Raw genomic sequence first — 14,810 nt, 5'->3', positions numbered from 1 at the left:
GCAAAGGCGTATGAATCTCAAAGCTTGTATTAGCTGCACCTGTAGCGCTGCAACAGACAACACGTCGTAAAGTCCCTGATAACCTTGACAAACTGAGGAGAACAGAGATGGGCAGCCCAATAATCCACCACGTTTCTGACAGGATTTATGCAGAATACTGATTTACCATGTCCATGCCGGTGCGTGTGGACAAATAACATGTATTGCCAACATCCGAAAGCAACATTCTTTTAAAGCCCATTAAAGATGAGTCGTCATATAATATTACATGTGTACGTGTATAGGCTACCAACCACCAACCTTACATGGACCTTTACGTATCGCTATCGCATGGGAATGAAAAGAGCGCGTCGATCATCACTGGGCTCATGGTTGAATCCGTCCGACGTTCAGCCAGCGCACGGCTGAAGATGATGAGTCTAACATCGCATCCCACCAGAGCCTCTATGGCTCTGCAGTCTGCATCCCACACCTCGGAGGCGCGATCGGTCGCGCTGTGATTGGCTACAGTTGGTTGCTAGGCAACCACGTGGTTGTACTACTTTCTACTTTCACAGGTCGTATATTTGTAACGAAGGCTGGAGGTAACAGGTGCGGTGCCTCTTCACTGTTCACAGATCTCACATATAGGGAATCTACACACAAGGAAAAAACGGTGCTGTATACAACCAAAAGTGCTTTTTTGGCTCATAGGGGAACCATTTTTGGTGCTATATAGCACCAATTTTTAAAGGTGCCGTGCATGCCTATTCCCACTATAGGCTGAGGAAGAAATGCCACTTGACAGTTTTCAAATCAGCCTCATGGTGGCGCTACAACAGGCCAAGTTGCGTCTCTCACACACACACACACACACACACACACACAGCTGTGTGTCCTTCCAGTTCCAACACAATCTGGGATTTCCTTTAGAATAAGCAAAAACTGAGGAGACAAGCAAATGAAATAATTTGACACATGCATTTCTCCCTCAGACAAAAGGTTGTTTTGTATTCAACAGCCACATGGGAAAATGGTCACATTTAAACTATGTGATTGTACAAGCACAAATAATCAGATTGTTTGTTCAATCAGTAGTTGGCAGCAGTACAGTCATTCTTTTCTCTCCCTAAAACACACTGTCACAATAAGAATATTACGAGAGCAACATTGTAATCTACAGCCTATGATTGTAATGTAACAGTGAATAAAATACAGTATCTGCTGTCAGGCAGAAACCTTGTATTTCTCTGAATGCCCTGCTTCATCATACAAGAGTGTCGCGCAAAAGTAGTGAAATTGCTCACAACGCCCATTTTGAGCTTGTAGATCTGCTATTTTCACCACTTTTGTGCTACTTTGGGTTTTAAAATAACAATAAAAAAGGAAAGGTTTTGGACACAATATAAAAAATCGTTATATATACACAGTGTGAATCAAAGGTTTGTTAGTGTCATGAATCTGAAGACTGAACACATGTGGAAGCACAATTAAGTCTGCACACTGGTTACCAAGTCTTTTTTTATTGCTACTCCATCCATGTATAATCAGCTATTCCTGATGAAGATCTACAAAAAGTTCTAGCAGCAAATCAAGTATCTCATAGACACTCATCACCTTGAGCTTTTTAAAAGCATCTCTCCTTACAGGTAACAGACATAGGTTCGGTATAAGATCCCCTCATGACTCCCCAAGATTCAAGCTGGGATATTGCAAAGTGGACAAGCTTTCAAATGAGACAAATGAGATCAGAGTCTACTTTGAATAATGTTAAATGGTGGCGCAGTGGTTCCTGCCTAGCACCATGGAGGTTGTTGGTTCGAATCCACCGTGTTGCAACCGGCTTTGTCATGCGTCTGCGTGAACACAATTGGCCCCGGGTTTGGGGGACGGAAGCCGGGCAGAGAGGGTGATATTGGTCACAGCACGTACTCCTACGGGCGGGGGTGGCACCCGTCAATGGTCCAGCAAGAGCGAAATGGAAATAGCGGCCGACTATGTCCGTCGCTAGGTCCCGTCCGTTGCTCCGGTCCGCTGGTCGCTAAGTCCGACCGCCCGTCGCTGGATTCGGAACGCCGGTCGGAGTAGGACCACCGTTCACTCGAGTTACTTCCGCTGGTCGCTAAGTCCGACCGCCCGTCGCTGGATTCGGAACGCCGGTCGGAGTAGGACCACCGTTCACTCGAGTTACTTCCGCTGGTCGCTAAGTCCGACCGCCCGTCGCTGGATTCGGAACGCCGGTCGGAGTAGGACCACCGGTCACTCGAGTTACTACCGCCGGTCGCCTGTGAGTGTTGGGCGGGAGGAGTAGGACGAAGGCACTACTTTCTCCCGGTGGGGGCTCCTCACTGGCAGGTCAGTCAGTCAGTAGGATACAAAAGCAGTGACAACATAGAAATGTGTGGGAAGGAATGAATTGGCATAACTAAATTGGGGAGAAAAGGGGTAAAGAAAATGTTAAAAAAGAAAATCCTGTCAAGCATTGTTTTTGTCTTTCTGTTTCTATAGAGGTCCAGCAAAGATTTTGGACTACAGTATGATGAAGAAAAATAAATCTTTAGCTATAGACTGGATTAGATGAGGACTGCAATAAAATGTATTCAACCGTTGTTGCCTATTTTGTGATATCCACAATGCTAGTTATACTGTGCAGATGTATGTTGGTTCAGTGTTTACATAATATGTTATTTACATAGACATATACTGTTTGCTTGACCTGACCGCAAATGCTAAGAGTTTTATTTAGAATGCATATACCATTTAGTTTACCCTGTCCTTTGTTGACTGGTTAATGCAACTCTGATCTTGCACTTTGTAAGCACTTTGTAAGTTGCTCTAGATAAGAGTGAAAATACCTAATTTGTAAAATGTTGCTCAACAGCATCTGTTGGAAAAGGAAGAAAAGAAAAATATAGTAGAGTAACTTGTAACAAAACAGACATGTTAACATTGATTGCTTGTCTTCCTTTCCAAGCTGATGAGAACATCTACTTTGTAGGATAGGCATCATGTCTTTCACAAAAAAAGAAGAAGAAAAAAAACATTTCTGCAAGAAGAATAAATCCACTAGAATAAGAAAAAAAGAAAATGAATAACCTAAACTGTTACAGCTGCTCTGTATTTGCACTCTGCTGTCATCTCAGTCGGACTGTCTCGGGTCTTGCAGGTGGTGGGCGCACCGCGACAGGAGGAGTAGGGGCCTCCCAGCCGCGGCGAATCAGCTCCAACCTCCTGCTCCAGCAGGGCAGCAGCAGCACAGCTTTGACGGACAGAACGCTCAGTGGGAGGAGAGAGGCCAGGATGAACGACGGGGGTGTGTACCACACGTACTGCTTCACGTCCACCCATTTCCTCCAGCCGAAGACCAGAGCGTGGGCCGCGCACAGCAGCAACGCAGCGTAGCCCAGAGACCGCTGAGAGATGGACAGGAACAGAGAGAGAGATGACACACAGCATCCGAGCGTCTTAAGAGGCAAAAACGGACATGGACATGTGCAGAAAAACAGCAAGACAGTAGAAAGGCCCAGGACACATGCTGTAGAACAGCGGTTCCCAACCTGTGGGTCCATTTCATTTAACCTTGTAATACCCTTTTAATGCTTAAAAAAGAAAAGAAAGACAAATGTAAAAACGGGTGAAACATTGGCCAAATTGTCAAGTAATATAAGAAAGAGACAAATATTTGTGCAGATAGCAGATCTACAAGCTCACAGCATTTGTGAGGCGTTGTGGGCATGTAAGATCTGATATTTTCACAATATTTATCTGTGGCACCGAGTCAACATTCAAGGTCTCAACTCCTACAATTCCAAGTGCTTGTCAGGATGGGAGGTCCCCCGTTCAAAAATGATTATTTTGGGGGGGTCGCTGCATGCCTAAACAAGTTGAGAACCACTCACTGCCACTCATGACCAACGTGCCGTCGGAATAATAATGCTGACCCGAAATAGCCGATCGACAAGCTCACAATGCGTTGCAGACCCGTTGTGTCACTGACAATACCTGGACATAGGTGAACTCTCTCCAGTTGAGTGTGTTGGAGACAGACGGCAGGGAGGAGATGGCTAGCAGGGCCAACAAGCCCAGAGCCATGATGCCAAGAGAAATGTAGATTTCCATACGCCAGACGTCGTCAGACACCCAAGCGTCCTCCCTGTTCTGCTGGACCTGAAGGGTACCATAATTATTATTAAACTGTTATGTTAAAATTGTTGTAATGCTACAATGCTGTAAAAAAGAAAGGTGTGTGTGTGTGTGTGTGTGTGTGTGTGTTAATATCAAAATGTTTTATGTTGTTGAATAGAGGAAGGGAGCGCTGCCGTGGTCCTTTGTTTGTTGAACTGAATACAAGTGAGGTTAAACCATGAAAATAAAGAAGAGGATCCAGATCTGGATCGTCACCCTGAAAGCCACAAACTTCCCAGGTCTCAATGACAAAATAGATTTTTTCCCCATTTCGCTAAAGAGGTTTCCTCCTCCTCACACACTGTTCACAGTTTTTTTTTTCACAGGGGGGGGGGGGGGGGGGATTCTGTCTTTTTATTTTGTATTTATTTTCTTACAAAACTCCCAGTCGTTTTTATACCCTTGTATTTGAAACTGTATGGACTTAACTGTTATGATGTAGAACGTGCGGATGTTCTGACATTTATTGTGCTGACATGTATTAGACTGACAGTGACACTGATTGCTGTCAAGTGTTTTCAATCATGATGGTCGCTATATAATGAGGTCCTCCCTTTTTGTGTAATGATCTTTGCCATGCCTTAACTTACAATAAAGGCTTTTTTCACCTCACGGGAACAGAGTGCCTTGGATCCTCTTCTTTATTTTCATGTTTTATGTTGTATTGGATTGTATGATCGTCTACTCTAAAATAATGAGCTGCGTAATTATTTTGAGGAAAATTATATTTTTTCCTAAATCAGCTCTTCATGACACTGGCCACCTCTGGTAAAAGTCAAAGACAATGTGACAAAATAAATTGCCTAAGTCTGGAGTAAGTCACGTCACTTACTCCAGAAAGACTTCAGGTTTACAATTTTTAAGTTAAAACACAACACATTGGCCTATCGTAAGTAATTTCATCGTCTTATTTTAAATAACTGACAGACAGTGTTATTTGTGTGTCAATAGTCATATTGTTATAAACGTTTTTGGTGAAATTATTAAGTAATCCTGACAACACAAGGAGGTTTTTAGTGCATGTTTTATTTTTGGTGTCAAGAAAAGCTGTTAAGAATACATAAATATTTCTGGTTAATAAAAAAGAGAGGGGACTATACTGGTGAATGAATGGGTGATTGTGACACACTGTGACTAAGAATTTTGCCAAAGTCAATAATCACACTTAAAATATGCTGCAGAATGCCTCCTTTAGCCAACACAAACTGCAGTACAACACAGACATTGTGAAAAAGATTAAGTCATTTGGCCAAGAATTTATTTACTGTACTCTACTGTAGGCATATTATATATATATATATATATATATATATATATATATATATATATATATATATATATATATATATATATATAAATAATTATATGTATTGTCATGACATATCAATTATCTATGCTATGTTGATGAATTGAATACATAGGGCCACAATGGAAACAAGTCCCCAGGACCTTTTTGTGTTATCCTTTTTATTTAGCCTTAATGTCTTTCTGTACCACATGCTGTTTACATGTCTGACTAATAAAGTAATCAATCAATCAATCAATCAATCAAATGATGTGTCAGATGCTAATGTCCTACCTGTTGATATGCCCAGTTGAGCAATTTGTACCGGTAGGATCTCCTCATAGGATAGGAGAGGCTGTAGATAGCATGGAGACAGGCCAGATAAAATGACATTAGTCCCAGCTGCTTCCTCATGCACAGCCACCTGTCCAGCCACGCTGGGAAGAGGCTATACTTTGTACCTGGAAAGATGAGATTGAGTAAGATTAGTCCCGACTGATCATTGTTTTGAATAACCAATATTAACTAACCAGTCTCATGGTGAAATAGCACGGAATTGCAATTCCGTACACACACGCCTAGAAAACCTAAACGAAAATCCGTATATATGACACTGAAATCCTCCCCATGACGGAGGGGTGCCGTCTTGCTGTGTCGAGCGTTGGGGTAGAGCCGACTCAAGCCCTTTCGAGTTGTAACCCGATATGGACAGAATAATATCATATCAAACCATAGAGTATTAAAAGGATGGAGACTGAACTGGCGCGAAGCTCCGCCCCCTCCGCTATTCATGTCAGTGGAAGTTGCTCAGTGGCGTTTTGAAGCACCCGGAAGGCTGCCGGAAGTACAGTCTATTTCGCTGATTCAGCATTTCAGGAAGTGAATGCGGAAGTGAAAAGGCTTTAACATTGAGCGCTCGGTTGCACGGGGTTTCCTCGTCAAGAATCCACGGGTCCGCCTGCAGTCCTTCCTCTTACCACTAGGGCCCAGCGCTTCAACATTGGAGTGCTTAGCTGGCCCCTTGTATCAAACCCGAACTCACCCAGCCAGACCCAGCCACAGTGAAATAGCACTTCCGTACTAGTGAAAGACACAACTCCGTCATGGTCAAAAAATCATGTAATATTGGTATGTACGGATTTTGGGGTTTTCTAGGCGACGGTGTGTATGTACGCGGAATTGCAATTCCGTGCTATTTCGCCGTATTTCTGTGAGATGGGGTTGGTTCTTCTGAGCCATGTTGTTTCCCGACAATCAACGTGTTGTGCAACCTTGTTTTCAAGGGAATTTGATTAACTGACTGCAAATTATCTAACACCATTAGTTCCACTGCTGATTCTATTTCTAGAAAAACATAGAATTTTAGCACTAGCTTCATCAGTGTTATGTATGCATGTACAAAACTGCTGTATAGGAACAGGCATTGAATAAATATAAATTTAGGAAGATAAAAGAAGATAAACATGAAATGATTGATATTTGTCAGGTGAAAGAAGCTCTGTCTCCGTCATGTCCGCCCCCATATTAGTATGATTATTATTTTAGTAACGTGTATGTTTGTGTCACAACCTTGTGCCTTGCAGCCGTTGTTTGCATGCACTGTCTCCGTTGTGTCCCCCCCCCCCCATATTAGTCTGATAATTACTAACGTGTATGTTTGTGTGTCAGTGTCACAACCTCGCGCATCGCGGCTGTTGCTTGCGTTCTTTTCCGACGTTCTGTGCGTGGTTCAATGACTGTGTTTTGTTGTGGCTTTGCATTGGCTGCGCTGCGCTGTTTCAGCCGCGTTTGGTTTGAATTTATACCGAGTGACGTGCGAACATTGCAAACGTGTCAAATAACTGTAGTATGCTTTGCACTGTCTGTCTGCAGGGATATTTGCCCCTCCCCTTCCCATTGGCTAGAAGCAGCATTGCTGTTGCTTGTCGTCCCATTGGCTAGAAGCAGCCAATCACGACTAGGTGGCGATCTTGGCGTCTACATTTCATGAGTAAACACTAGTCAGGTTTCACCGGACAAAAAGATAGAAAATAGTCCTAAAAGTTGTCAGAATAGGTAACATATAATATATATTGTATGTCACAGTCTATAGAGTTCACTGTTTTGAGTTCAAAGTCTTATATTCTACAGACCCCTCTGTAAACAATTTCAGCTCACAGGAATTACAACATCGTTGTCTATTAGTGTGCTAAGTTTAGTTTAGATAGGGCCTGTTAGGGGATTTATGGCTGTGTGTCTGCGGCGGCTTTATTGCCGTCTGAGGGATCTGACTCGACTCAGTGTTGGGCAGGAGCTTAAGACCTATTATGCTCGTCATTGTACGACGAATAGTGATGATAGCCGACGTGATGCGTTGTCAGCTTGTGGATCTGTGTGCTGTTTTTGAAAATCTTTGAAAAATGTACACCTATAATGACAATCCCAAAAATAGGGCAGGTTTGAAAGCGATTAAGAAAATGATCGTGGCTCTCTGACATTGCTAAATATGACATTGTTAGTGGTCCTCTTCTGTACCTCTGCGTAGCTGCAGCAGGGCAGCCAGCAGGCCAGGCAGATAGACCAGGCCCAGCAAGGTGATCGAGGTCCACGGTAGAGTCTTGTTCATCACCAACACTGGCATCTTAGGAAAATCAAAAAGCAGCATACAAGAATTACTCTAAGGACCCTATTTTTGTCAGTGCTAAACCCCTAAACTTCTTTGCCTTTTTTATTACTTTCAAAAACATTTTGAATAGTTCAAATAGCCAATCTACAAGCACAATTTTAATATGTTTTTCAAAATAGTAAAAATGGCAAAGAAGTTTCAGGTTAAGGGGTTTAGCACTGACGAAAATAGGGCCCTCAAATAATCTCACGTGCAGCCTTCTAGTTTCTGATTGTGTTATTGTTGTGTAATCACGCTCTATAAATTGCTATAGCAGTTTGTTAAGTGTTTAATTACTAGGCGTGCTTTCAACACTACTTAATGAGAGTGTTTTTGTCCTGTATTCATTCCTGCTCTGATGACCTGTGTAGGTTTAACTAATAAAGCCTGTTCTCGTCTTTTACATTTTTGAGTGTCCAACTGCCCTGATTCTTTTTCAAATAATTTGTACATGTCATGATGGAAATCTTTTATTCATTTAAAAAAATAAACACTTGCCTTATAGAAGTAATTCTTGTTCAGGGAGACGTAGGGCTGCAGCACATCCCTAAGGAATGTGTAGAGGAAGGTCCCTGCCATGAGAATGGCTGTCAGCCTCAGTGGCAGCGCCCACTGTGGGAAGAGGGGCATCTCCTCCAGAGCCACGCTGGCAGGGAACTCAAAGCTCTCCATATACAGAGAGGTCAGCAGGGGTCCAGGCTTGGTCTGGGTCAGCAATGCACATTCTTTGTCCTCGTGGTCCTGGTCGAGAACGGGACAATACAGGAAGCGTTAGTTTTCCCATGTACACAGTAGAGTGGAGTGGAGTTGATTGTTCTTTACTCCTGCAAAACTGAAATTACTGAATAAGTGGATTGAAAATTGTGTAAACCTCTGGCAGAGATTGTTTGCTACAATATAGCAAAGAATCTCAACCTCGGCTCAAAGGCAATATTATTGGCTTTTTTGTAATGGTGCAACCACTCCTATAGACAGCTATGTGTGTCCCTGGGTCTGTCCAAGCACAAAATAGCGTTTGGTTGGTTTTCACAACCAAGTGTCACTGTTGCGCAGCCTAACACACACACACAGTCGCCAGAAACCAAGCCGGCACCCTGGCCGCGTTCCTGTGGGTCTGGAACTTCCGAGGACATCCCGGGGACCCCCACACGGAGTTGCACCACTCACTTCACACGGGTGTGATTTTCCTCTCTTAAATGACCTTTACATTTCCTGGTAATTTCCTGCCATGAGTTAAATCTTTTTGTAAGTCCAAACTAAATCAAATAAAAGTGTATAGGTCTTTGGAACAACTGTTTAGTTCAGCGGTTCCCAAACCTTTTTAACCATGCACCCCCCGTTACCTCCTGACCTAGCAGATGCACCCCCCCACATGGAAATATAAATTGCATAAGCTATATAGAGACATACCAGCTCAGTGGCCTTGTGGTTAGAGTGTCCGCCCTGAGACTGGGAGGTCGGGGTTCAATCCCCGGCCGGGTCATACCAAAGACTATAAAAATGGGACCCAGTGCCTCCCTGCTTGGCACTCAGCATCAAGGGTTGGATTGGAATGGGCCCCATGTCTCGGCAAGGCTACTTACTTATTATAGAGACATATATTTCCTTTATATGCACATACCTGAATATGGCATAATATATGCAGCATAGGCTAGATTCTGCATTACTTGCCATATATTAGCATATGTTAATATATTTAAAATAGAAATGCCTAATGAAATCACACGATGTGTTCATGTTTTGCGGCATTTTGTTTGAAACCATGCACTCCTGCGAACTTTGGTAGCCAATCTTAGCCAATCAGGATGGAGTCTGAAAAATCTGAAATATGTGTTTTGTTGAATAGCTCTAGAGAGTCTGTGTACCAATTTGCGTGATGTTTGGACAAAATCTTGTTTTGGACAAAGCGGCCTCCTGGTGGCGCTATAAGAGGCCAATGTGAAAACCTTGGGGCAGAGGTTCAGCTGTGGCATTCAGGGAGTGTGTGTGCAGATAATGGTTGCGATCAAGCCAACGGTGCCGTAGATTAGCTGTCCACAGAGGGACGGACAGACACACACGGACAGACGGACTGACTGAGTGCAAAACATACTCTCTCCCCATGCCTTAGGCCTGGTGGAGACAAAAATGGGTGGGTGGGGGTTTCAGATTTTATGCGGGCCAGTTTCGAATTGCAGCCATCCGTAGGTGCCCTTTAAGAGAGGTTTTGAAGGAGTCAAGGGATTCGCATGTCTTAATGACCGGAGGGCGTTCCACATTTTGGGAGCGAAATTAATTTAGTCCCTTGTTTGTGCCGAATCTGGGTTGCACATGGTTTGTTGAACTCCCTCTGGTGCTGTGGGTGTGGACTTCGTTGACCGTAAGGAAGTATTTAGACAGGTACATGGGTAGCTTGGTGGTGTATCGAATCTTGTGGACCAGACCCTTTGTAAGATGCTGTACTCTGTCGTCAACCCTAAGCCATTCCAGCCTGTCAAAGTGGGCAGGGGTGAGGTGGGTTCAGGGAGTGAGGCCAAGTAGTAGCAAAGGAAACGCTATCCCTCCCATTTCCACTCCCTGCTGAACACCACCGTCAACACAGCAAATGATGTTCACTGGATTATGTTCAAGTGGGAGGCAACGCAAAAGGATTCTATACATGCATTGGTATTCATGCCAGCGAGGACAATGAAGCCAAGTTTATACTGTGAAAGACAAGCTAAATGTCTCAAAGCTCATAACTGTGGACATTTATACTCAATACATCGGCACACTGACAAGTGTCTTGTGACCATTATAGCAATGGCGTGACCCACTAAAAATTTCAGGAGGTATGAGCCAATTAGCTCACAGCCTGTGAGAAATAAAGTCAAAAGGTTGTCTTCTACAGTATAAATTTGGCTTGAGTCTCCCTCCCTGTCTTGAAAATCAAGTCCTGTGATCATTATTTCAGTAGCACACTACAGCTCCAGCCAAATGAAAAGCAGGCTCCCAATTTAGACAGATCCCCATCTGACCCAGAGAACTGACTGACTCCGTGTGTGTGTGTGTGTGTGTGTGTGTGTGTGTGTGTGTGTGTGTGTGTGTGTGTGTGTGTGTGTGTGTGTGTGTGTGTGTGTTCTAGAACCTTTGGGTCAAGTTGAGGTATAGCCCCCAAGTCCATGTCATCCATTTCCTGCCACTCTTGTTGTGTGCATATTGAACTGTGTTGTCCTTTCTCAGAATCGGTCTCTTGGTTCTTCATCACTACACAGCAAGAAAAGACCAGGCATCATGTTCACACTGTCGCAACAGACACATATACGCATCAGTATAATGTCAAAGAAGGAGGAAATTAAAACAGAACATAAAGGAAGGCCTGACTATGCTATGACTGAACTGAAGCCACATACACAACAATGATGAAAGCCTTTAATTAAGGGCTGAGACTAATATGCTTTGGGTTTGAGCATACATGGTCACATGCAGTTGGCTTGTAGTCTACTACTAGTCTAGGAGCCAATTTGACGTTCAGGAATGCAGAGTGGAGGAGAGACTTCACATAACTTGGGGTTTAATTCCCACCCATTACACCATCCACATAGGATTAACTCTGCCATTGCCAATGGTAACACGACTGTGAGATTTTATGAAGGCTACTGGGAAAATATATTGTTTGTATAAAACTATTCATGTTTACATTTTGTAGACTGGGAAAGTGTCACTGGGAAAAGATGACTGTCAAACACATTCCATGATATTAATATTACATTACTTGTAAGCAAAGAGCTTGGCTACTAGCCTTTATTTACCTTTAGCTGCATATACAATTGTACTACTTTTTCAACAAACAAACGACAAACTTATAAAACGATGATGACGATAAAAACAACAGTAACCATATATTTTTGTAAATGCTGATTTTACCTGGTACTGCAGTAGGCCTAGGTACTGGATTGAACCTTTTGGGGTCTTTCACTAAAGATAAATTAAACACATAAATTAAATCTGAAAACGGCTGACCAAACATGCCAATCAAAAGTCCGGTCCTGTCCGGAGTAGACTCTTCTTTTAGTAGTGAAACCTGCCACGTAAAAAAGTAAGTTTAGCCAAAATCACGCCATCTCTCTCGGAACACCCGCGAGTGTCCGCGGCCGGCTCGCCGCGACACACATCTATTCAGTTACTTTAAACGCGTAGGCTATAGGTTATTATTAGTCATAATATTATTATATTACACGGCTATAATAATAACCGTGGCAGAGGGAGGCTGATCATGTCACTCACGTCACGGCCACGCAACAGGTCTTCATTCATCTCTCCGTCAAACTCATTGAGACCCGCTGAGAAACACATGCGGAGCTTGTATGCCAAATTTGACAATGTCGCTACAGGACAGGAGTCAGGACGGACAGGGGGTATGGGGTCACTCGTCGTGACGTCGGAGCTGTTCTTGGAAAATACAATAAAAACATATTTCCACCCCCCACGGCACTTGTTGCCGCCTGCCTGGTGCAGACAGTCGAAACAGTTTTTTGGTTCAGTGACTTCAGTGACTGAACCAGCCAGTCACAGCACCGCCCCTCCTGTCCACAACCGCCCTTGCGTCACCCCACTACCCCAGTGGCAATGTTAGTCAGCAGCAGTAGGCATGTGGAATTGGGGGATTCATATTTACGGGGGCCAGCCGTTCGTATATATAGGGCCAGTTCATAGGGAGGAGTTTCACTCAGAACGGGTTATTCTGGTTGCCATTTTCATGCCTACCTTTGAGAGCGGTTTTGAAGGAGTTTGTTTGATTGATTGATTGATACTTTTATTAGACAATAAAGATTAGTCAAGGGATTCGCATGTATTAATGACTGTTGGTACTTGGTAGGGCGTTCCACATTTTGGTGGCATAGGAGCGAAAATAATTTAGTCCCTTGTATGTGTGCTTGTCAATGCAAACGGTTCGGTGTTCAATCAATCAATCAATCAATCAGGCTATTGTCCCAGATCCGATGAGGCGTTTGCTGAACAGGCATCGATGTATAGGCCTATCTGCTTAAATGTAACTTTATTTTTCATTCATTCATTCATTCATTCATGCATGTAAGAAATATGCTCATTATTAGCCCGTGTACTTTATAGGACTCTGTATTGTAACTTTTTATAGGCGGCCTAAATCAAGTTTGAATAGAACTACAATGAACAATGTCAGTAATACTAATATTAGGGTATGCGGTGAGGTGCACTTGCCTTTTTGTGTGCTGCTATTCCACCATTATGACCATAGACTGTTTATGACACATTGACTATAACCCTAACCTATAGCCCCATCCTGTGGTGGAAACAGGAAATTATTAATTAAATGACTACCAAATTGTAAAACCCACCAGATAGGCCTGGTTGGTTTGAAAGCTTTGATGATAATAAAAAAAATCAGACCTGTCTGAACTGAGTGGTACTGTACTGTACTGTACTGTACTGTACTGTACTGTACTGTACTGTACTGTACTGTACTGTCTTTGTCAGACAGACAGCCATAGGGAGGGACACGCATTGCTGATCAATGTTTTTGTTTTGTACTTTTCTGCCTTTATTTGGACAGCCTGACAGGAGTCTTGAACTTGGTCCTGTTATTTATTTGCCTTGCTCATCATCAAATAAACTATTTAATTTTTCACCAAAGACGGAGTGCCTTGGATTATTTTCTTTCCAAGTCTGCAATTTACACCTTGACAAGCAGTACAACTTGGAGGTTGAAGTATCAGCCTTAATTGTCTGGGGCTGGGCAAATGTCAGATTATGTTAAAAGTCTATATGAAAAGACTGATTATTTCATATGTTGAAACTTGACTTTGGTATGCTGTTGTTGCGTGAGGCATTGGCAGATCGGCTATTTACAACAAAGAGGTTTGGTGTGTGGGGGAAAAAGCAGACAAAGTACAAGTTTTTTAAGTTTCTAAGTTAAACTGCAACACAATTTTATAAAATATGTAGTGGGTGGTTCCTAGCTGCTTCATCTCTATATCTCACAGCTAAGGGGTCCTTGGCCTGAAAAGTGTGGAAGACCCTTGGCTTGAACTTTAGGTTATTTTATGTCAAAACAGGACAGCTTGGCAAATAGCCTCTACTTGTACTTTGTCTGTCTCAAGCCACTAACTTTGCATCTCTTCTCTCATGGTAAATTTAATTTAGGCAATTTCCTTTTTGGAAAAGCACATGATCATCCTGTGATTTTTCTGCTTCTTTTTTTTCCCCCGCCTGTGCGCTCTTTCTTTCTTTCTTTCTTTCTCTCAACGGACCTGAATTGAGATACTTTCTTTTGGTGGCGTATTTGATCAGGCCAGAATCTATAAAGTCAAACTACGAGAACTATGCATCTTCCAGGCTTGATTTTCACCATCGCTCTGGTCGTCGGCACCTCTGACCTGTGCTCTGCAGGACCTTTCCATGCCCAGTGTAAAGTAGAATGGTATGTTGTCCTCCCAAACACCACACTGTGTCTGTTTACTGCATGTGTGTCCTTTGTATTTATATAACGATAAGGGAAATTGATAATGGTTATATACCCTTTAATATGTATATTGAAGCCGTTATTAAATGTGTTAGTTAGGGTATAAAAAGATAATGTTCAGTATTGTTTTTGTACTTTAGCACAGGTAGATATTTTATCATTTTTGCATGCCAGAGGTCCAGTTTGCTCTGTTCCTTTTACATTAAGGTTGAATAGATGTACAGCAGCATGTCTCATATACCTTCAAATCAGTAAAG

General features: G+C 42.8%; 1 protein-coding gene across 3 annotated transcripts; it reads right to left on the bottom strand.

Moving 5' to 3' along the window:
- Window positions 1–1,386: 1,386 nt before the first annotated feature.
- LOC308336743 (STEAP family member 1B-like) lies at window positions 1,387–12,526 on the bottom strand. 3 transcript variants are annotated; one of them, XM_080794267.1, is made up of 8 exons: window positions 12,339–12,526; window positions 11,979–12,135; window positions 11,200–11,318; window positions 8,592–8,834; window positions 7,964–8,069; window positions 5,744–5,910; window positions 3,982–4,146; window positions 1,387–3,392 (listed from the first exon to the last, which is right to left on the bottom strand). In XM_080794267.1, the coding sequence occupies exons 1-8, from the start codon at window positions 12,405–12,407 to the stop codon at window positions 3,114–3,116; spliced, it is 1,305 nt and encodes a 434-aa protein (XP_080650393.1). In that variant the 5' UTR covers window positions 12,408–12,526; the 3' UTR covers window positions 1,387–3,113. The 3 variants fall into 3 exon arrangements, with proteins under 3 accessions (XP_080650393.1, XP_080650395.1, XP_080650394.1); XM_080794269.1 differs by having other exon boundaries at window positions 11,979–12,029; window positions 12,339–12,469; XM_080794268.1 differs by lacking the exon at window positions 11,979–12,135 and having other exon boundaries at window positions 12,339–12,425.
- Window positions 12,527–14,810: the final 2,284 nt, after the last annotated feature.

The sequence above is a fragment of the Protomyctophum bolini genome (genome assembly GCF_963924005.1).
Source record: "Protomyctophum bolini genome assembly, chromosome: 21".
Taxonomy (NCBI): Eukaryota; Metazoa; Chordata; class Actinopteri; order Myctophiformes; family Myctophidae; genus Protomyctophum; species Protomyctophum bolini.
This window is presented reverse-complemented; position numbering and strand designations above follow the sequence as displayed.

Bases quoted from the DNA above. Each gene is read 5' to 3' on its own strand.
- LOC308336743 (XM_080794267.1), bottom strand. From the start codon at position 12,407: ATGTGTTTCTCAGCGGGTCTCAATGAGTTTGACGGAGAGATGAATGAA. The intron at 11,319-11,978 runs GTAAAATCAGCA...CTTGCTGTGTAG, and splicing joins TAGGCCTACTGCAGTACCAG to TGATGAAGAACCAAGAGACC. The intron at 3,393-3,981 runs GTATTGTCAGTG...TCCATCTCTCAG, and splicing joins GAGAGTTCACCTATGTCCAG to CGGTCTCTGGGCTACGCTGC.